The sequence below is a fragment of the Phoxinus phoxinus genome, assembly GCF_949152265.1.
Source record: "Phoxinus phoxinus genome assembly, chromosome: 3".
In the NCBI taxonomy this organism is placed as follows: domain Eukaryota; kingdom Metazoa; phylum Chordata; class Actinopteri; order Cypriniformes; family Leuciscidae; genus Phoxinus; species Phoxinus phoxinus.
In genome coordinates this window covers 24,635,666-24,659,737 of record NC_136878.1, presented here as the reverse complement: position 1 = coordinate 24,659,737, position 24,072 = coordinate 24,635,666, and the positions used below count along the sequence as shown (strand labels likewise).

The window sequence follows — 24,072 nt, the reverse complement described above, 5'->3', positions numbered from 1 at the left end:
AAAGAGGAATGGACAGGCTCTAGACAATGTCTTTGCTTCTGTGCTTAGTCTGACAAGCAAACATTCACACATTGGTATATCAGCTTCCTCTGAGAGAGAGACAACGCTGAATGTAACACATGCTAGTACATATTTCCCTGACCTGGTGTTCTACAAATAGCTCTGAACAGTTGTACTATATCTGATATTGGGCACAAAGATAAAGACTGAAAGCAGCTATAGACCTCTTCTTTCAAAAAATAATACAAAAATAAAACAGAAAAGAAAAGAAGAGAAGAGGGAAAGGTTACCAGAAGTGGCTGATGTCATGTTATGTACAGTAGATTAGAAGTAGAAACAATTAGCAGATCTAAGGGACTATTTGCCATTAAGAGACTTACAACTCTCACAAGCTATGTTTCCATTCCAGTTGTTAAAAATCCAACATGGGCTCATTGGAAAAAAACGTGCTTCTACCTACATTTTTTCAAATCTCCTAAAACGTACCCACAATTCACTTCAGTTTCCCGGTGAAATGAACACTAGTAGTAGCACAACTTTTGTTCCTTTTCCAACAAATTACAGGGGCAGATCATCAATTAATAAAGACTAATTTTCATGTGGTTCCTTGAACAATATTCCTTGAAGATAAATGTGTCGATCTCAAAACACATTTATCATAGTGCTTGATTTATAAACGACTACATTTTGACATTTGTATTAATATATGACATAATCACCACAAACACTTAGGTAGGTCTCGTTAAAAAATAAAAAATAATAATAAAAAACACACAAGTAACGAGAAATCAAAGATTTGAAGCTAAAATGCCATGGTTGCTTCAGCAAATGTGTTTGCTTTTGTTGACACTATTGGTTAGGTTTATGGGTAGAGTTTAGTGTAGGTAGTACGTTATTTTCAAATGCGATAGAGCATGAACCTTTTAGCTCCCCTCAGACACTGTAACATATGTTGTCAGATTCGCATTCATCGTTTCGGATAAAACTGAACATGATAAAAGCATGACTCACTGGACATTCCACATGCATGTTTAATAATGAGCTTAGGTTATAAAAATTAAATATCATCTAAAAAACTTGCAAATAAAATAGCGTTTCCATCCTGTGAGAATAAAATCACCATTTCTGGGGAAACTGGTCCAGAATTGAAAAGGAAATGGGCGTTTTAACCATTGGGGAAGCTAATGTGTCTCTTTTTTTAATGTATTCTCTTACCAAATAAAAATTTTATCCACTTCAAGTGAGAGGGCATGTTTTTATGTGCAAGTTCAAGAGTTCAAGTTAAAAACAAAGAGAAAGGCAGTGAAGCGTAGCGCCAAGTGTCAGCACTAGTGCTGGTGCTACCTAGCATGTGTTGCACGTTGGACAAGTCTCCGGACACACATTGGATAAGTGGCTGCCCTCCAGAGAACTCCAGGCATCTTACCCAGACCATGCAGGCACACAAAAGCGCACCGCAATCCACTGGCAACACATCAAAGCACAGCACTGTAGTTAGAAAAAAAATCCTGCTAGCATTTTTGTATACGATTTGGGGAGTTTTAGCACTGTGGCCAAATACAGTGGCCTACAACTGCATTCTACTTGTGAAATGGGTATCACAACGAGAAGCGTTGGGCCCAAAAACTATAACTTGTGAACCCTTGTGCCAAGCAGATTTTAAATAGAACTTTCAAAAACTCAGGGAACAAAAACTCAAAACTGCTTTTTCATTACAATGAAAATACATTGTGATCACCAGCTATGTATTTTATGTTAAGTCCCATCAGTAGTTTTTTTCCCCCCATCTCACAACAAGGATCACCGCAAGAGCTCCCTGAAAAATATTTAATTTGAAAATAAAATAAAAAGATGCATGATACTACAGCTCTTTATTACCTTACATGTTTTCACTAACAATTGCATTAAATGTTACTGTTGCTATTCTAAACTTAAGTAAAAAAAGTAGTTCTACCAGAGCCAAACATTGTGAAAACCTGTGTCACACTGAATGTGTCTTTTGTGATGAACAACAGGAAGGAGATCTAAAAAACAAAGCAGTTGATTCTGAATATCCATCTCCTTTGTATGATGACTTTTTATATATTGTTGAGAGGAATTTGCAAGAGAAGTATGTGCAATTGACAAAAATCAATCCTCATAGTAAGACAAACTGCTTGAATCTATATAGGACAAGCATCATGCAATTGAGTGAAATAGCGCTTGCTTGTAAACACTATTCATCAGGGAGCCATACAGAGAAAGCATGGCGCCTTCTCAAAGCAACTAATGAAATCAAAGCCAAGTCAAAAATATGGACAGGGCCAATGGTAGACCAAAATCTTGAACTTTTTTCCTCACAGCAAGTCCTGGAGATCATGAATTGGTTTCATGGACAGACTTTGAGGACACAAGTAATGGGTCTCTGGCATACGTGCCTGGCTAACACATCTGAGAATGCCCTAACTCTTTGAACCTCGGCGAAAGGGAAGAAAAGCACAAATCTTTGGAAGACAAGCAGGATGGATTGTGAGGATGATGAAGGCACAGGTTTTGGATCAAGGTCAGCTCCTTTAGAACACAGTGAAGGGTTTCTAACAATGAACGCATTCATGGTGACCAGTCGACTCACTGTAGCAGGATTTCGCACATAACTTAGCCTTGCCATCTCATTGTGGGGCGCATAGTAAGTTTGCGGTGACAAAAGCCTTTCCCTCTTTCAGCCCCCTGAGACCCCCATCTCTTGCACTCACATCCCTATTTAAATAATCTGAATGGAAGCAACAAAAAGTTCCCTGGTTCACCACATTTGGCTAATTTGGAGGATGCACTCTTGTTGTTGTGATTCTTTGAAAGATAAGAACATGGCACTTGTAATAATGGAATTTGGTATGCCATGACAACTCATAGGTTCTGCAAGGTCTTATTAAAAAAGGTAATGCACATTATACAAGGTTAAAGTTTAGGTCATTTTAAATATACTCCAAACGCAGAATGAACATTTAACTTTAAAGGTTTTTGGTCTGGTTTCACAAACAGATCTTAGATTAAGCCAGGATTAGGCCGTTTAATTAGGACATTTAAGTAGCTTTTATAAACGTGCCTTAGAAAAAAACATTACTGTGTGCATCTTGAGAAAAAACAATGGCAAATACATATTTTAAGATATGTCAGTGCAAGTTGTTTTCAGTTAAAACAGCACAAACATGCATTTTAGTCTGGGACTAAGCTTAAACCTTATCTGTGAAACCGGGATAGTGATTCACATATACTGTATGTGAGTGTATACATGGGGGGACTAGATGTTTACACATTTGTCATACTGTGATTCACTGTTTTGCTCTCTTTGATCCATGTGGGAGTTTACCACTTTCTTTTTATTTATTTTTTTGGAGAACAATATAGGCTACATTTTCTGTGAACTGCTTGTTTAAGTTACACCACACCTCATCAGAGTAACAAAACTGGTACAAGACAATCTGCTGACCTGGACGTGACCCCTGAAAAGCAAAGGATGTGAAAAGATACTGTTGTATTTGAGTCTTACAACCTCTTTCACCACCTCTGCCCTGAGGTACCAGCCTGGTATTGCACACATTTACCATTTCGTGTTCATCACAAAACATCTTAACAAAAAGAATGTGCTGGTAAATAATATGCAGTGATATGCTACACTTTCTCCAGATGTGACACTAAACAGAGGTTTATAAGTGATTCTTGCATACAGGCTGAAGTAGAGGGCTGGTGGAATCTCTCTACCCCCATTCTCATTGTTTAGTTGGGGAAAAACACTGGTTAGTGGTTACCAAACATTTAGTCTCGTCTTTCTCCTTGGGGGCCAAAAAGACAAGGCTTTTGTATATTAGCTTGAATGCCTCTGGTGCTCATTAATATGGCTTTGTCATGGCATGACTCTAGGGCAGGGGTGGAATTGTTAAACCTGCCTGATTGTTAAACCTTGACTGAGCTCCAGATTGACCATGACTCCCATCATGTCATGGTGGTATTTCTGATGTGGATATTCAAAAAGAAATAAAACATAAGAAATAGATACAATATACAATATCCTATGAAATGCCAATGCTTCGAATGCTAAAACTTTCTTAGTTGCCTTTGGTGCCAATAATTGAATCCTAAAATGAAGAGAAAAACAAAATTCACTTTTAGTTTGAAGTTTTTTATTTTAATCTATTTCATCCTTTATCTATTTATCTAAGTCGCTGGTCACTTCTCAAAACACAGTGCTTTCATTAGGGCTGTACAGTACATGTTTACTGTCATTTAAACATAGTTTCAAAACACATGATAACTGTGACCTGTTGAACATTTGGTCTTATCACTAAAACTAAAATGATTTTCTTTCAATTTACAAATGTTAGTATTATTTCAACCTCAAACCATGCCAGATATATTTTCAAAGTTACCACTGAGGTTCTGAATTAAATGTGTTACAATAATGTAGATTCTTACATGAAGTGTAAGTTATTCCTAAATTAAACAATTGAAACATGCTCAATCATACCAACAACTGTTTTTGATTATGTGTTTGGAGATGTGTTGACAATTTACAACAACTTAAAATAGTACCAAAGCTATTGAAAGAAACTAAGCTTGTTGAAGTGAACGTTTTGCAGAGACGTCCCTCCTGGAACAACTTGTGGTTACATGCCTTGCTCAAAGACGCAGTACTGATGTTAGGAGACGTAACTTTCTGATTTATAAGTCACTCCATAACCTCATCCACTGTTTCTTTCAATGTCATTTTATAAGAGTGCAGAACCACTTTACCCTTTGACTCTAAGATCCTATGTAATATATCAATCCAAACCATAAACAACACAGGAAAACAAGTGAAAACTGCATGATTTGTGGATTTAGGTTGAGTGCATATTTAGCATGGCAGTGGACATCTTATCTGTCTGTTAAAGTATTATGATCTCTTTAAACAAGTGTCAGTCAATGCAGTAAAACACTTGTATTCCAGAGGGAGTGTGCTCAATAAAACGTGCGCCTTGCCTGGTTACACCTGTCCACCTCCTGACCCATTCCTGAATGACTGGAAAAACAGCAACACGGCCCACTTTAAGGTCAATCTGTATTTTGCTTCACAGATCTCAAGATCACATTATTCATTTTTCAATCTTAAAATATCATATCCCAGACTAATATACAGAGATAAGTGATGAGTGATTGGTTTTTCGATTCCCCCCAAAACACTGAGCTAAACCAGTCAGAAACATCTGTTTAACACAATTAAGCATAAAATGCAAATGTTATTTTCAGCCCCATTCATCTTCTAGGGAAATCTGTGTCTTTTTAGACTCACATATGCATTTTATGGTTCAAAAGAATGAAAACTTTTTTACTTTCAACATTTAAAGCCAACACCAGGGTGCTTCTATATGACAAACCTCCATTGTGATCAGTGCAGTAATGTACAAGCATGGTTAATGGCAGAGACTCTGTAATCCTCACACATAATGTAGGATGAAGAAGAAGTGGGAAGCTCTGCTCTGTCATTATCACTCCCTTTCCATGGAACAGTAGTAAAGAAACACTGGGTACCAAAAGCTAAATCTTACTTCGACAAGAAGAGGAGGCTTTTGTATATGGCTTACCTTGAGTGCCTCTGGTGCTCATTAATTTGGCTTTGTTTTGGTATGACTTAAGGGCAGGGAGTGGAACGTCTGTCAGGTTGTTAAAACCAATTTAGGCTCTGAACTACTGCTTGACCATGAATGGTGAATATTTCTTATGTTGACACCCAAAAAGGGACATTGAATAAGACATCTCTATGACATTGAGGTAAAGTTCAACAAATACGCATTGAAATGAAACGTGTCAGTTTTCTTGCACCACTGCCGATGAATCTACGGCACCACCGCAATATAAAGCATTATAACTAATAATAATAAGTTGTGAATGAACAATGTGAATGCAAGTTATGTCCATTTCAAAAAGAATGAATCTATGCACTACCGTTCACGAATCAGAGGTTGGTAAGATTTGTTATACTTTTAACACTTTCCCTGCCAGCATTTTTGATAATTTTCACAAAATTTTCATGGCCCCTAGAATATTTTGTTGCATCAATATCTGAAAATACAATATATCATAAGTAAGAACAGAGAACAAAAAAAAAAAGTATTCTAGCTTTATGCATTCTTTTTTTACACTTTTACACATTAAAAAAAGCAACATTTTGAACAAAAATGTAAGAAAATTGCATATTTTTCAAAGAATGTTTTCGGATCAGATTCAGACCGATGATCAAAAAGTGGATAGAGTAGATTGAGTCCATCAAAACCCCAAAAGTTTGCACATTGTTACCTCATTAGCTTACATGTGCATAAATAATGCTTCTTTTGCTTCTTCTTCTTCACTTGTTTTTGGATCTAGAATTTCTGTACTATTTCAGAAGATGAGTAATAGCGGCCTCAACCATATAACAGTGAAAACAATGGCGGGGAAAGAGTTAAAAGAAGTCAAGGCTGCATTTATTTAATCCAAAATACAGTAAAAAAACAGTAATATTGTACAATATTACATATAACTGTTTTCTATTTTAAAAATATTTTAAAATGTAATTTATTCCTGGGATAGCAAAGCTGAATTTCAGCAGCTATTACTCCAGTCAAGCTTAAAATAGCATTATTTATTTGAAATCAAAATCTACTGTAACATTATAATGTCTTTGTCACTTTCGATCAATTTACGATGTATCAGTCAGAATGATCAATTTATAAAAATAAAAAATAAAAAACGAAAGAAAGAAAGAAAATGTACTGACCCCAAACGTATGTATATGACCTGACTCAATAAGCTGCTCCATGGAAGTATTTGAAAGGAATGACACACCTGGATCACACCTGGATCAAGCTTATCAAAGTGAATGTGTTGTCAAACTTACCCATGAGAAAAGAGCACAGTAGTTATTCACGGCTCTGTCAAGCCTTGTTCTACACCACTCACCACAGAGAGAAAGCTTGAATGCTTTCACTGCATTGATCATTTCAGCAACATTTTACTTCAAACACCTCTTCAGCACAGAGAAACCAAGCATATCAAAGTAAAACATCTAACACGGTTTTGAATCTTTGGTCCCCAACCATTATCCCTATAAAATTTGAACTACTATGAAGCCCTAAAGCAGGTAAAGGAACGGAGATGCAAACCTTCAAATAAATAAATTACATTTCCCATAAAAGTTATCAGCTTCCCTTTACTGCGTTGATCGTACAAAACTGTAATTTTCACCCATATGCCTGTGAAATGACAAAACAGTCAAAGCTAATGACAGATAAGCACTTCCCTCTGAAAATACCTTGAAGGATTTCCCTCCCCATCCGTACCTCTCTTTTTTTCCACGGTCTTTCCGCTGCAAATTACAGTTTTCCCCATTAAGAGGCAAAGCAGCCTCTATCCAGGTGTTTTGCACTGCTAACAATAACTGTCATGACACCTGAACAGAGAGAGGCTAAGTGTAGTGTTCGTTTGATGTTAATACGGATGACAGGAGAGGAGAAGAGGAAAAGACAGGTGGTGAGGCAAAGACAGCCGTGGGATAACCACAGGGAACGCAAAGAAATTGAGCATTTGCTGTCTCACAGCACTGTCTAACTGTAAATCATCCCGTAGCACAGAGACTGGCCATTAGCCAACCCTCGACCGGGGAGTAAAGACAGGCGACACAAAGAACAAGAGCATTCCTTTCAACGCAGAGACATCGTGAGAGAACTGTGCCAAAGAGAAAGAGAATATCAAAGGAAAGAGAATGAATCTTCTATTATAGTCAGTGGCAGGGTTGCCTGAACTAGACAACTCACCAGCCTTAAAGAAACCTTTTATGATTATGATTACATTACAGACCTTGACATCCACCTTGATGGAAAACAGTAGATTTGTCAAAGGAGACATGTTAAAGATGCATGTTTATACTAAACTGTAAAAATAATAAATCAGAATTTGAGAAAACTCAAAACTTGAGGCAACCAGCTTGAGGACTTTTTTTGAGTACACTCAACTCAACATCTGGAAAAAAATGTTCTATCAACTTAACAATTAAGGTTGGTATGTGCTTTCTTAAAACAATATTCTATAAAATATTTAAATTATTGTTTTAATTTGTGGATCCTAGTTCAATAAGTGTTTAAAGTTAAGATGAGTATAAACATAACAGTGATTTAGAAGTTTCTTAGTTTGTTTAAAAAACTGAAACGGTTAGAGTTACTTCTGTACACCAAAATACTATTTGAAATGGAAGAAACTTCACCGGAAAGAACACTAATCACTCGAAACATAACTTTAACAACAAATTATAAATCAAAAACACAACATACATAGAGCTCAAACATCTATTAATTCTGAATGAGAATTTTTGTCATCATAATATGCTTTGACCAAAAATACAAATTATTCAAGTGCAACATCGGTGGTCAAACTGAGCATGTTCGGCAGTCTGTTAGTTGGACTCTTACCACCAAAACTTTTCATGCTGTTTAATATTTTAAGTTGGTCACTAAATGCCTTAAATTGTGCTGTACTATTTTTTTCATAATGTCTTTTTCTACAATCGATGCAGATAACCAATCCAATGAAAAAAAATTGGTAGCAGATAAGCAATATATTGCCGATATTAGATATTAATCTACATGAGATTGTCGATCATAAACAGTGAAAAACAACTTTGGTAACACTTTAGTTTAGGGTCTAATTCTCACAATAAACTAGTTGCTTGTTAGCATGCATATTACTAGGATATTGACGTTTATAAGTACGTATAAAGCACATATTAATGGCTTATTTTGCATGACCATATTCTAGTAATTAGACCTTTATTTAGGCAAAAGTCGTAGTTAATAATTAGATAATAGTGAGAATTGGACCCTAATCTAAAGAGTGACCACTACTTTTTCTTTACTATTCAACAATCATTTGGCCACTGAAATAAAGAAGAAAAAAATTATCTTATGGTCAACTTTCTTTTAAAGAACAAATATGAGAAGAAATTCCTGTGTGCCATGGATAAATTTTTTTATAATAATCATTTTTATTCAAAGACCTTACAATATTTGCCCAGCCAAAAATAATCTCACATTTAACAACCAATATCATTGTGACTGCTGATATACTGTAATTCCAGGTATTAGCGCAATTTGTCGTGGCTGGCCACTTGTGATCTGATCACCTGACACATAAATACCAGGTGTAAACAATTCCAACTTGTCTAACTTTACTTAACCCATTAGAAATGTGAAAACTGTGGAGGGGGAAAGCACAGTTCCAGTGGGTTTGGCTGTTGAGCTGAGCTTGCAGGTGATGAGCTTTGAACTGATGAGATTAATGATGTCTGTGGATCCCTGTGTGTGGAGGGCGGTGAACAATCAGAGGGGTTTGTTTACTTTGCCTGACTGCTACAAATGTAAGCACACTTTGCTGACTCGGTTCCGCATAAGAAAGAGGGTGGAGGAGGCCGCCTGCTATTTGCAGCAGACAAGATAAAGAATGCCTGTGTCTAAAGGGAAGGCAAAAAGCACGACCCCGAGCACATGTAATGACCTTCTATTAATATAGCCACAGGTTTGTTTGTGGCATCTAGACACGACTGAGAAGCAGGGGCTTCAGGGATTAATGAGCAAACCGCTGCTAAAAAGACCCTCTGACTTCAACCCGAGCGAGGCACAACTAGTTCAACTGAGGACAAGCTTTGATCTTAGTTCTTTTTTTTCTTCCCAAGACAGATTGTGTAGCTGAGCATTTAATATCCTAAACATTGAAAAGTTTAATAATAAAAGAAAACTGGAGGAATCTTAAAAATGTGGATTAAATGCTTCCATAGAATTAACTAGTAAGTGAGCCAAAGGCAGTTTACAAATCCACAACAAAGAGAATGATACTGGTTAATTCCTTAATGAGTTCAACTTGTTTTTCTGCTACAGTCAGTCACACATTACACACTTCCTGTCGAGGTTTGACCCTCACACTATAGTGTTGCTTACGAAAAGGTCCATAGTGTAAAGGTCAATAACCCCCCACGTCTCTTTAATTCTCATCCAACTCTTAAAAAAACACCCTTGGAGTCTTTTTGATGGGGGAGGGCGTCTAACGGTTCCTTACGAGATCAAATGTGGAAATTAAAATGTATAAATATAGATTTAAAAACAAAGTGAACATTTCGTGTGATATAGGCTACTCAACCGTTCAAAGGTTTGGAGTACGTTTAGTTTGTATACTTGTATCAATATCATGGTTTCAACCAAAATATTGAGCAGCATGTTATGTAATATGTAATAAAGTTTCTTGAGCACCAAATCAGCATATTAGAATGATTTCTGAAGGATTGTGTGAGCAATGGCTGCTAAAAAAAAATATTTTTTTCCATTACAGGATTAAATTGTGTTTTAAAATATTGTAAAAGGGAAAACATCAACTTTAAATTGTAAAAATCTTTCATAATATTACTGTTTTACTGCAAATAAAGCAAATTAACAAGTACATTCCTGGATGAGCATAAGAACTTGTGAATGGTAGTATAAATTAATAATTGCGAATGCAAGACAACTCAGAACGGCAATAACAGAAAAGACAAACAAACAAGTAAACATTGACAATGAGTGAACCCTTTTAAAATCCTTCAGATGCTTAAGACAATGTCACAAGTACAGTATGGTGCAATCAATCTAAAAGCTCAAAATAATTTAACACATTTCTCATCTCTCAAGTATCAGCTGCACTTCGCAGAAGTCAATAAACCACCTTATCAGACCAGCAAAGAAATATATTATTACAGTACACACACACACAATACAACACATAATAAATATACACAATTATGCATCCGTTCAATGTTTTTACCACAACAAACTTGAAAGACAATGTGAATGATACTAAACTGTGTAAATTATTGACTCTGAAATGTTATATCTTTTGATTGCAGTGCATATGTTATCCGTATTTATATTTAAAGACCAGTCCTGCTATTAAAGGAGTTAAAGTTTAATTATGGAGCATTGAAAGAGTCGGTCGTGTGTTTGCTTTCTAATTCCCCACCATTTAAAATGGGACCTGATGATAAGGAGCCATTCATGAGGTGGATTAATATTTCCACAACAGACACCAGAGTTTCCACTCAACAGTCTGAAAATAAGCTTTGTAATACAATTCCAAGGCACAATCAAGATAAGAATCTCGCACCTTAATTTAATCACAAATCACGGCTAAATTACTCTCATAAATGCCAGCCTGGATTGAAATGATGCTGATTATAAGCTATTAATTTTGTTGCATGAACCTGCCAGGGGCTTGCCTCAAGTTAAGTTCATTATCAAACACTGCTAAAGAACGTGGAATTGGAAGATAGTTTCGTTGGCTGAGGCTTGATGTTAGATCCCCTCTTATCAGTTGGGACTTTTGCCAAGACCTGTAGATTTGATGTGTGAAGATCTCTTTGTACCAGCATAACAAGTGCAAACTCAGTCCCGACGTCTTGTGCGGCAGGCCACACGGTGGAAGCTTTGTTTTGCCACTGAACAGGAGAACATGAGCAAAAAAACAAAATTAGACACTTGAGGGTGCAGAAGGCTGGAGCCAGAGACAGGCCCTGTCTGGCTGTCTGTCCCCAGGCTACCATCTTTCTGCACCTCAGTCGTTTCACCTCCGCTTGTCTCCATGGAATTCACAGAGGGAGCCATGTTTAAAAACACAACAGAAACAATAGCAAGATGAAGTCACAGATGTGCAGACAACCACACGGAGAAATGAATAACCTCTGACGTGAGATTTTCCAAAAAGTTTCTTATCAAGACTTTATGAGTCTTTCAACCTCAAATTGACCTTTGAAATGTGCCATGTCAGTTCATCCTGCATTACAGTATTCCTCCATTTCTGAAACCTAGCTTTTGGTGGATCAGCATGGGATGAAATTGAAGTGAATGAAGTGTTGAATCCAATTGTCAAATTGAATCAAGTCTGAACATGAATTATTCTGACTGCCAGAAACTGCACTTAAGGGAGAGTTATCTTCTGGAGTTCATTGCAAGAGCTTTCTCATGACATCTCACAGTATGCTGAACCCCCAGCTAGAGTAAAATTTTAATCTGAGAAAAAACACAACTCAAACCACAGAAGCCTTAGGTAAACATTTGCTAATTTGAACGAAACATCCATCTATTCAAACTTCAAGGCTTCTAAACTTTTTTCAAAACTTTCAAGCCTATGTCAAGCCAACATTCAATGTTTGTTTTACAAACTTATCTTTTTTTTAGTACCTAAAAACCTATCAATTCAATTCACTTTCATTCTTCTTCCTTACATTCCAATCTGAATTGCAATTCTATATCCTATTTACTACCTCAATTGAAATTCAACTTATATTCAGGAATTTAAAAGCAATCTCAGTTCAATTCTGAACAGAACTCACCCTTCAACCTTCATCTCTCTTATCTGGCAAATAATTCACTCAAAAATGAAACATTTGTCATCATTCACTCACCATCAATCTGTTACAAACACGTATGAATGTCTTTCCTCTGTGGAACATGAAATAAGTTTTTATTTATTTATTTTCATACAATGGAAGTCAATGGTCACCAAAAATGTTTGGTTACCAACATTCTTCAAAATATCTTTATTTGTGTTGCGCAGAGGAAAGAAAGTCATGTAAGTTTGCAATAACGTCTGTTGGACCATCATGGCCATATAAACAAGGTAAAATTTGCCTCAGTTTAACTTTTTAGGTGGTAAGAGAGAGAGATTGCTTGGAGAAAATGTTCTTGACCACATTTGTAACATAAACATTAGACAAAAGTTAGTTGTTCCTGTGAGGTCATGTTTAAGAATGCACACTATACCAATCTGTCCACAGCAATAGACAAGATGCAAACACGCTTCATCTTAGAGCTGTAAGATAATCACTTGGAATGAACTGAGGAACAAAAGGCGATGACCTTCAGACAAACAACTCAGAAAAGGCACCATCAAGCAAGAACTAGCTGTTTGCAGAGGTTTTAGACAGTTCAGGCAGTTTGGAGTGCTTCTATAGTAGTCAAGCAGGGTATTTGCTTTAAGCAAGTATCTATGTGCATGCTTGAAGAACAAGAACTGTGCTCTAAGATATTCCTGGATCCAGGAATTTAAAGACTGCCAAGCCACTTTTTAAAAACTCCCTCTGTGCTCTGTACCCCAAATGGTTTGTCATTTTGCTGTTTAGCTTGATAAGTGGGACAAAATTGTATGTGTTCAATGGGCCAGAAAGGGGATTAAAGCCAGTTTGTTACCTAAAGGCCTCCTGGATTACCTACAAAAGCCATGTGAAGTTATCCACAACAGGACACCCGTGGAACTACCTCACTCATTAATGAATAAAATCAGACCCTGCCTATTACAAATGATATACCGCCCTATTTATGTGACTAAATTAAATCCAACAGTGAATAAAAAGGTTTGTGACTGCTACCAACAGAAAATATCAGTTCTATGAAGTAGATACTTTGGATGCATGTTTCACAATCCCATGTAAAAGTCTGCAGGATTAGGGTTCAACTTCAGACTTAGTTGCATTGAGACATAATGAAACAGGTCAAGTATTAAGTGACCTGTATCGTTAAAACAGATTCTATGTGAAAATCAGACAAACACAATAATGAGGCTTAAAATGGGGAGAACCTCCATGAGCCTTGAGGTCATGAAGCTTAGGGCTTTATCCTCTGGAAAATATGGCTACCACACTAAAAAACATCATGGGTGGCATGGGTGAACGTGGCGCTCTCTCTATTTAATGGCCCAGCACAATCTTTTTTACTCTGCATGTGATCTATTTGTAGGTAACATTGCTAAATAAAACCCCTAAACAAGAAAACTAAGGAGATATGGTTCAAATCTTTTTTTTTACAAGACAGTAAGTCGTTAATTTCCAAATTCCTCAATCCCAAATAATCTTTAAATATAATCTTTAAATAATCTTAAAATATTTTACTCCAATTAATTCATTTGATTTCCAAGCAAATTATAGATATGTTAAAATGTAATAAACACTTTATTTTAAACCAATCAAACAGCCAAAATCTGTTATTTTAGGGGTCTGTGTTTAGACAGTTGAATTCTTGAGTTGCCCTACATTTCGATTGCTTGGAGGCGGACTACTTCAACACAAGGAATTTGTGCTCCAGGGCACGAGTGATATGTTTAGATGTGGTGATGTACCTTATTCAGAATGTGCTGCTGAATAGAAAGGGGGAGAGCTATTGCACTGGGTCTCATTAATCTTTATACTGTATTCTTCACAGCTAAAATGCACAAAACTGCGGTTTCTGACACATAAAAAATTAGAAAAAAAATGATATATGCTACACTACCATTCAAAAGTTTGGAGTCGGTAAGATTTATTATCTTATGCACCAAGATTGCATTTATTTGATCAAAAATACAGTGAAAAAAAAACAAATAATGTGATCCATATTATCACATGATGATAATATGGAACACATGATCCTTTAGAAATCATTCTAATATGATGATTTGGTGCTAAGAAACATTGATTATTATAATTATCAATGTTGAAAAGAGTTGTGTTGCTTAATATATACTTGTGGAAGCCATAATACCTTTTTTTTAGCATTCTTTGATGAATAAGAGTTCAAAGGAACAGTATTAATTTGAAATATAGATTTATTTTTATAAATGTCTTAACATTGACTTTTGATCCATTTAAAGCAACCTTGCAGAATTCAAGTATTTGCCTTCAAACAAAACTTTTACTGACCCCAAACCTTTAAAAGGTAGTATGTACCTTTACTTTCCATCGCTATCATCAAACAAAGGGTTAAAAAGCTGACACAAAACACATAATTAGCTGAATTGAAGAAAGCTATACAAGTATACAGAATTTAATATATTAATATTATATTTCTAAAACAAGAAACTAAATAAACTAAAAAGACCAACTAGCTATTTACTTTTTGACAGGGTTTAACCATTCACTTGACTGGTGCTTTGATTTGCTAACGACTTCTGAAAAGAGTTTGGAGACATAATTGCTACTTAAATCCTGCCTTTTTTTTTTCCTATATCAGGACACTTGGGCTCCTTGTCCAGGTGTTTTGGCTGACTTTTCTTTTGAACTTCAAAGAGCCTCTTCCTGACTCCCTCCAGCATGTCTCCACCTGCCCACGACTGTCTTTCCAACCCGCTCCCCATTTTCCCCACAAAGCCTCTTGAATCCCAGGAGGAGCAGAGTTTAGGGAATAATGCGCATACCATTCACTTCCATTCCCAGTTCTCAGGGCATTGAAGGAAGGAATCCTGCTGCTGTGTATACACTGCTTTTAATTACTGTCATTACACAATAGCAGAGACCAATATGTGTCATTATTTCCCATTAAACCATGAAGAAAACCTGTTGTGCACCACAGTTCCATGTATGAAGCCGGTATTTTCTCTTGTAATGACAAGAAAGTGTCTGTGCACTCAAAATGTTACTATTCCTGCAAGTAATCATGGATGAAGTTTGAAATTTCACACAAACATACAAACCATTAGTTCTGCAAAGGGAACAACAAAAGGGCAATCTCATCATTCACAACCGCAAAATGAATGGGAATCTGAGAGGTGTCTTACAATTTGCACTGAGCTGTAAAAGAGAGATCTGAATATAAGGTTTCTTTCCATTTCTCAAGGTTCACAATCTAGACCATCTCCTTCTCAGCACCATTCACAAAGTCAGCATGTTTATTATTTAAAAGGCATTTCTTCTCACATATATCTAGGGACTGTGAGACCTATTCTTACTGATACTTTACCAGGCGACTCATTTCAATGTCAGTGCTGTGATAATAGGCAACTAAATAATTAAAGACACAATGTCTGACTTGCATAAATGGACCAGGATTATTGCTTAAAGCCTCAGATCTCAACACAAGTACATTAATGCTCAGAATAAAAGGGAGCGAAATCAAGAGAGGAATGGATACGTACCGCAAACAACGCGCCTTGATGGACACATGCTCCTGTGGATGGAGAAAATGAGGTGAACAAGGGTGGAAGAGGATCAATACATCAGCTTTCACTAGCAGGCCAAATGACAAGTTCATTATTACTTGAGGACAACAAATGTCACAGTCATGGCAATCATGTGTTCGACAATGTCTTGGACATTCATAAATGTCAGTATCACCCAATGTGAGAGAACACAAAAGATTGTCACACAGTTCATTCATGAAATGTAACGGTTTACTCTCAAAAGCTGTAAAGAGAAAAGGATGTCAGTCAACATGTTATAATCATTCTTGATCCGTTTTAAAAGTTTGACATTCATTTGCCATGTTAGGGTTAGGGTTAGGGTTAGACTAAATGGGAACTAAAATGCACTTATGCATAACTCTGTAGTTGAACTGTATTCATATGCATCAGGCAAGGGAACAAATGTATTTCAGATTATAGAAACTGCATTGAATTGCATGCAGATAATCGTGAAAACATGGTCCAGAAACTTTTTTTTTAAAGGTTACGTTAACTATGTCTATATTAAGTTTTACTTCTCATAGAAAACCTACTTCCGTCAGGATAAACTTTCATCTTGAAAACCAATCGCAATAATGTTGACTGTCAATCAACTGCTCAATAATAATAACTAGTGTGTTAGTGAATTCACGCAAATGCATTAGGCTACAAGTCGTTGTAGGGAGATTCAGATAGAGAGAGATACGTACAAGGATGCAGACGCCGTTTCATAAACAGCATCACTAAGACATAGCTATTCAGTTATTTAATAGTGTAGCCTAGGACTCTGTATTGCGCATTGCTATTTTATCGCATTTCCATGCGCACCTACAGGAACATATGGAAATCTATTTTATTCAACTAACCGCGTTTATTTGCAGGTTTTACCTATAGCAGGCAACACATTTTCAACTGAATTCAGTAAAATCACAATAACAGGAACACCAACCTTCTGCTCCGGGGGAGATGGTGATAAATCCAATTAAAACGGTTACAAGGATCCAAATAGGACCCATATTCACTTTAGAAACTGTGTTAATCCAAAATGTTCAGAAATACAATCGCTTAAGTTGAAAGTGAATTAGAACGCATCATCGTTTCTTTCCCGAGGACTGGAATCAATCAGCAGCGCCTGAGCTGTTGAAGTCTTGCAGAGAGTCGGTCTCGGTACTGGGAAGCATCCAGTCCAGTGCGCTCTCCAGCGAAACTTCCTCACAGAAAGCAGTTCCGACGCGAAAATCCTGCCTCTTAAAAGTACGGGCCCATAGCAAAGACAACTTGAACGCGAGTAATTACAGAGGAACCCGCATTAACGACCACTGAGCATACGAGCTGCTCTTTAAAGTGAGTTATTGGAGACACGACCAGCTGCGTTCACGAGTTGAGAAACCCCCTCCTCCGTCACCTCTACCACTGTGGGAACAAAACCTGTGGCCATCAAAGATTTGACGTGGGTTTTGTGGTGGTCTTCTGTTAATGCGGTTTTTTTTTTTTATCAGTCCAATTAATTTATGTGTAAACATGCATTGCAAACTTAGAATAATGCAAATTAAATCTCGTTCATTAAACGTTTAAAAACATTTGAATACTTAAAATAGTAGTGCACTTTAGGGTCAGAGATTCCTGAGAGTCACGTGCAGCACCGCAATCTGATCCTGGTTGTGCTCGGGTAAAAACAGAAAAGTACATTTGTAGAACTGAAGAAATGCAAACCTTTCTAACCATGCTATATTTTTTTTAATCTATTAACTTATCCTACAGGAAGATTGGCTATTAAATAAATAGTAATATTTTTAAGAAGCCAGCTCTTTCTTGTAATTACATATTTATGGTTTAATACATAGCCTACTGTTTGTCTGCAACAAAACCTGCCTTTGTTTTATCTTAGCCATTAACAAGAATATTTAGAAAATGCCAGAAATGAAGACATAAAAACTTAAATATGAGCTTAATTAGTTTAGAAAAAGTGTGTGAACGACTACTGCCACCTGCTGTTATAGATAGGGGATGTAAGGCCCAGATTTTTTTTTTCAGTTCCCATAGTGTACGAAGGTTTAAACATAGTATAAACATATGTGAATATAAAAAGTTACTTCTTTCTACCCTCGGAGGGATGACTATAGTGGAGTTGAGGTACAATTTGTCACATTTGCAAATAGTTGTGAAATTGCAAGACTGATCATAATTTTCCAATAAAAACTTAAATTAACCCCCACATCAAAATGTTAACAATTTCCCGTTAAATATACTAACTTGAGGCATTCCATATTAGTCCAGGCGTTTTAGGAAAAAAGGGTGAACAAATTGCAACAGAATCAAACTCAACTGATTTTGTATTCTCCATATGTCCTGAGTAAAGGGAAAAAAGCCCCGAAAAATCCCATTAGGGGAAAGTTCAGAAAAAGACCCAAATATATCCTATTCATACGCCTATTCATTATTTTTTCTCACATGAATAGGGTACAAAATTTAACCTTTAGATATCACCATGAAAATTTCTGAGTTGATTACTTATATCAAGACAAACAAAAAATGTATTACAAGTTTTTTTTTAATTGTTTTTTAACATGGACAAGCGGTGCATAATCTAATTACAGATGTGCTAATTTGCATAAATACCACAACAGATCTAAACATTGGGTACAGCGTTTTTAAAACATTCAGAGATTCAGTCAGTCATTAATTCAAGGTCCACTCAACTGTCAACTTTCAACTGTTCTTCCCTCAGACTCATCCCCCAGAAACAGTCCCACGGACCCAGCCCCAAACCCCATCTCTGCTATAATAATAAATAAAGGCTGTTTTAAAGTACTTCTTCCTGCCTCTATTTATGCTCATGGGTAGCCTAAATGGGTTCCATTCAGACCTTAACATTTAGTCTTTTACTGTTATACGTCAACAAGACATTTTCTCCTGGCTATACCCAATGTTTAGATCTGTTGTGGCATTTATGCAAATTAGCACATCTGTAATTATATTATGCACCGTTTGTCCATGTTAACAAACAATTAAAAAAAACTTGTAATACATTTTTTGTTTGTCTTGATATAAGTAATCAACTCAGTAATTTTCATGGTGATATCTAAAGGTTACATTTTTTACCCTATTCATGTGAGAAAAATAATGAATAGGCGTATGAATAGGATACATTTGGGTCTTTTTCTGAACTTTCTCCTAATGGGATTCTTCGAGGCTTTTTTCCTTACTCAGGACATATGGAGGATACAAAATCAGTCGAGTTTGATTCTGTTGCAATTTGTTCACGGTTGACCCCCATTTTGGCTTAAAACGCCTGGACTATTTCATATAACATATCATATACAAATTAATCTCCATCATGATAGGAAAGTCAGTGTGGGCTGAAATCCTTCGCAACAGGGAATCCTCATTGACCATTGTGTCATATCTCTACCTAAAATATGCCTCTGCTGTAAAAAACTGGCTGCAGAATAATCACACAGTTATCACATTTACCATTTTATTGCAGTCAATTTTTTGTACAATGCAAATATATACATTTAAAGCTCATGCCTTTTTCTCTTCTTGTGGCACCCATTCATCAATTTTGATGTGCACACCTTCACTCGACCTACTGCAGATAATTGCTCGGTCAATAAATGGACCTGGAAGAAAATACATTTTATTCAAGTCAAAGAATATGAGAAGTACCACCACCACCAATGTCAAATCTATTGTAGAGAGCATGGACATGGTAACAAACATGTAGTCATCATAATTCTGTTGTTTTGAAATGTTCAAAGGAATTCAGCCTTGGCATTTGCTCACAGTTTGTGAGATGGTTGGAATAAATTAAACGTATACATAATACATAAATTACTCACCAAATTCTGCTGGTTTATGGGTTCCCACATCTTTTAAAATGGAATGAATATTTTCCAAAATAGACTCCTTAGGCATATCCAGCTGTTTAACAAACCAAACAATATAATATTTTTTTTTTAATTATTAAAAACTCATAGATATGAAAATAAGCAGATATCACCCTGCTCACGCTTACTTTATTATATATAGATATGTCACCCAAAGCAGTTAAATGTGACTTACTGTTGCAACTTGTGTGTTAACATAGATGTCCTCCACCATATATTCATGACCAGTCTTGAACAATGCAATCATTCTGGGTATATTTATTCCAACAGATCCTGATGCAAGAAACACAACACAAGAATCCAATTTAATCACTATTTAGTAGTACATTAATAGACAGTGCCTGTTACATGACAAGGGGAAACTCACTGACCTCTCTTGCTCTTGGGAAACTTCTTCCTCAACTTGTTCTTCAAAGGAAGCAGCTTTTGTAGAATGTCTGGCTCAGCCAAGTAGAAATCTGCTGTGATCTCATCAACTAAAATCTGTAATTACCATTGATTAAAAAGCACACAAAGTAAATGAGCAATTGCAACAACAACAAAAATCAACAATGCTCTTTTCAATAAATTATTACTATGTTATAGCCAAAACGTAGGCTGCTGAATTCAGGGTAACTGGGACCTTTTTATTTTGAACACCCATTAAAAGAAACTCTTAAAAAAATAAGACACTTACACAGCATATGCAGGAGTTAACCTTCTCAGCCAACAAGTTCTCATGAGCTTTACCTTGTCAATCAGTTCTGCTCCACCTGCAACTGTTGCTCCATTCTCCATCGCTATTCTGGCTTGATCTGGATTCTGTAAAGCCATAACTCTATAATTAATGTATGTTAACTGAACAGTCTCCTGAACTGAAGCTGTAAGTTCTTATCTAATGTTTAACGTAAACCACAGAGTGATGCTCCCACCTCAGTGAAAACCACTATACTGTTGTCGTCCGACTTGAAGGGATGTGGTAAGTGAATTGTGCTAACAAACGGATCCACTTTTTTCTGAAACAAAACAAATGAAATTTCATTAAGGTTTAATGATCCGTTTAAATATAATTGTTTGTTGCAGTTATAGTGCTGAAATGTTTCTGCAACCATGCTAAGGAGAAGTATTTTTCATCCAGTTAACTCTAAATTAAATGGGTTCAATGAGCTAGAAACAATGTTATTTTAAGTGAACTTTTGTGAAGTGAAGATTTTTTTTAATACAAAATAAAAGGTCAAAACCTTCAAGAATCCTCGTAATATGGTGTAGAACAGCAGAACTTGGTAGATTTAAGCTTTCTTGAAACAAGAACAGCTCCATAACAGCTTTAACTAACCAAACTTTTAGCAGAATTAATTCAGGATTAAGTTACTCTAGTTTTGCACATTAATTACTGGTGGTTCGAGTGATTAAATTAATACACAACAGTTAAAAAGTTTAGGGCCAGAAATTAATTTTATTCAGCAAGTATGCATTACATTATCAAAAGTGACAGGGAAGATTACTATTTTTACTGTACTTTGATCAAATAAATGCAACTTTGGCAAACTTAAGACTTCTTTCAAAACAGTAAAAAATTGTACTGACCTCAAACTTTTCAACAGTAGTGTAATAGTTTTTGCAACCACTCAAATTCATTAATTTACAATCATTTTATAAATTCAACTAAAATTTGTTAAAGATTAGACATACAAACTAGAAATACAAATTATAATATAAAAATAAAAAAATCTTTATCATTTTATCATAGCAAACAGAGCGGTGCGTAATGGACTGCATCAAAGCAGCATCAAGAATATCAAATACATTGCCGTGAATCTCTTATTTACACCTTAAGTTTATTGGCAATAATAATGACAGGTTTGCTAGGTGAGCTCGCGCAAAACACATCTTCGGCACAGCGACTCACTTAAATGCCCATGATTGGCCGATGCGTTCAACAGACATGTCTGTGATTGGCTACAATGCTCAGCGCTGCAAAAGCACGTTGCAAGTACCTTTAATGCAAAGGGGAAAATAGAAATAAAACTGTAATAGGCCTATGCACTTTTCATGATTAGGTAATCGTGGCAGCTGTTATCTTATTCACATTTGTTTTTCTGATTAATTGTTTTGCTCTATGAGGAAGACAAGGTGACAAAATATTTGGTGCTTTACTAAAAAAATTCGGGGCTTAAGCCCCCCTAGCGCCGTGGCATTTAATGGTCAAAATATTATGAATAAATATTTTAATATATTAGAATATTAATAAACAAACGAACTTCTAATATAATTTTTTGGGCAAAAGTCAAAGCCCTACTGCACGTTGCCAATTTTCATTGTACATTGCGCTCGTTCCGGTTGCGTGTGCTCAAACTAGCAACCCGTGTGAGCGCCGTCCAGTCTGAGGAGCAGGTGGTGGGAGAAACGACGATCTCCGATATTTTTAATTGGACTGTAGTACCCATTTTGACCACTAGTTATCATTCTTACAGACTGCACCTTTAATTGATTATTTTAAGCAAGTATTACTTAAATCAAACTTAGCTTAATAAAACAACCACGCAAGATGTACCTTTTTATCCAGCTTCATGTCCAGACGTAGATTAATGTACACAGGCTGGTTTTCAGGACTGAAGTCCAGTTTCTGAAAGCTCTTCAGCATTTCAATGGCCACGGGTGTCTCATAGACAGGTTTTGGATAGTACCTCACCATGTACACATCATCTACTGGAGCCCAGTATGTGAGTCCATATGGTTTATGCCTGTCTTTGTCATCAACATTTTTTTTCTCTTTCACCACCTTTTCTTGAACCTTCTCCTCTTTCTTTTCTTTCTTCTCTTTCTGTCTACTACAAAAAAAGTTGATGAATAACATGACTCCTCGTTGCATATGTTTTTGCATTGTTTCTTAATTTTTCAGCATGTCAAATACAAAATTTACAAGACTAAATCGTGTAAACGGAACTTACTTGGTAGCAGCGTAGGATCTTACATGCTGCTGTCTGTTTGCAGTCAGTGAGTTGCAGGAGACAGAAGGAGCTCTGCATGTGAAGAACAAACTCTGCCACCTGGGTAATACTGTGATAGAAAAACAAGACACATGAGCAGCATAATAGAATTAAAATGACTCTGTCAACTGATTTATTAATGGTTACATAACAACTAACTAATTAGTAGTAAAGAGATCTAAAGATTGACCACTAGGCAGCTTTCTTGCTAAATGTACCATGCTAACAAAAGTTTCCATCAAGATACCTAGTTACAGTAGTTGTCACTGTGAGATACCGTGAGTAGCCATTACTGCCATCAATTATTGGTTACCATGGCCACTTTATGTTACAATTTAAAAACAGGTGGCTCATTTCTGTTAACTCAATCCAAAATAGTGCATCTAATATATATAAAAATAATATAATTTATCCTTTTAAAAAACACGCTGCATAAATTCACATAAGCATTTGAGATCGTGATGAAAACTGTAAGCTTGTGTAGATGTTGTGCGATCAGCTCAATTATTCTGCACATGGCAGCTTGGATGTTATTAATCAGAAAATACATAACAGAATATAAGTAAAATAATATGTAATGCTTAAAACTGACCTCTTAAAAGACTCCTTGAGGGGGCAGCCATGTTGACAGAATTGTGTGTTACACTTAAATGTCCCGTCTAAATCATCAACCACCGTTTAAGCGTTCCCACTCATAAATATTATGATTGTTGTGCGCATCTGGCTTTGGTAAAATATTGTACATAATTAGAAATTAATTTCTATACATGCGCTATATTTATAGATACGACAACAAACAGCTAATGCTCGTTACATAATGCCTTCTTTTGCACCATCAATAACATTTTATTTGCCCCATTTAACTTATACAAAGAATCCAACAACCCTGCTTGAAATACACAAAAGTTGCACAGTAAAGGTGAAAATGTTACAGCAAGTATTCTTCTAGCAGGTTTATTATAAACTTTTCCCTGTATGAATACACTCTCTGTTTTTAAAGGCACACTATAGTCAAATAAAGCTGTATGTGTATCATTGCAAGAGCACAATTGTCTCCACTCACTACAGGTAAGCTGTATTTTTAGAGAGGTTGTGAGTAAAATTGCACGAATCGTTCTTTGAGGCGGATCTTTTCAATGAATCGATTGATCCGAACTACTTGTTCACGAATCGTTGGTTCTCGAATCACCAATTATTGAACGGAGAATCACCTTTCCGACCTGTTCGATTCACACCTTTGA

General features: G+C 36.1%; 2 protein-coding genes across 3 annotated transcripts in view; both read right to left on the bottom strand.

The window, feature by feature from the left end:
* fras1 (Fraser extracellular matrix complex subunit 1) overlaps positions 1-17,393 on the bottom strand; it is a 120,384-nt gene extending 102,991 nt beyond the window's left edge. For both annotated transcript variants that reach the window (XM_079607018.1, XM_079607019.1), the window contains exons 1-2: positions 16,922-17,393; positions 15,949-15,980 (exon numbers count right to left, since the gene is read on the bottom strand). In XM_079607018.1, the coding sequence (XP_079463144.1) occupies positions 15,949-15,980; positions 16,922-16,988 (99 nt within the window). In that variant the 5' untranslated portion in view covers positions 16,989-17,393. The remainder of the gene's footprint in view (positions 1-15,948; positions 15,981-16,921) is intronic.
* A 2,011-nt stretch (positions 17,394-19,404) lies between these two features.
* Positions 19,405-23,964, bottom strand: mrpl1 (mitochondrial ribosomal protein L1). Its single transcript, XM_079607023.1, has 9 exons — positions 23,424-23,964; positions 22,793-22,901; positions 22,396-22,672; positions 20,774-20,857; positions 20,592-20,663; positions 20,234-20,345; positions 20,038-20,135; positions 19,815-19,896; positions 19,405-19,595 (listed from the first exon to the last, which is right to left on the bottom strand). Exons 1-9 carry the CDS (start codon positions 23,452-23,454, stop codon positions 19,498-19,500), a joined length of 963 nt encoding a protein of 320 aa, XP_079463149.1. The 5' UTR covers positions 23,455-23,964; the 3' UTR covers positions 19,405-19,497.
* Positions 23,965-24,072: the final 108 nt, after the last annotated feature.

Bases quoted from the DNA above. Each gene is read 5' to 3' on its own strand.
- mrpl1 (XM_079607023.1), bottom strand. From the start codon at position 23,454: ATGGCTGCCCCCTCAAGGAGTCTTTTAAGAG. The intron at 20,664-20,773 runs GTGGGAGCATCA...ATGGCTTTACAG, and splicing joins GTATAGTGGTTTTCACTGAG to AATCCAGATCAAGCCAGAAT. The intron at 20,136-20,233 runs GTCAGTGAGTTT...TTCTTGCATCAG, and splicing joins GTTTCCCAAGAGCAAGAGAG to GATCTGTTGGAATAAATATA.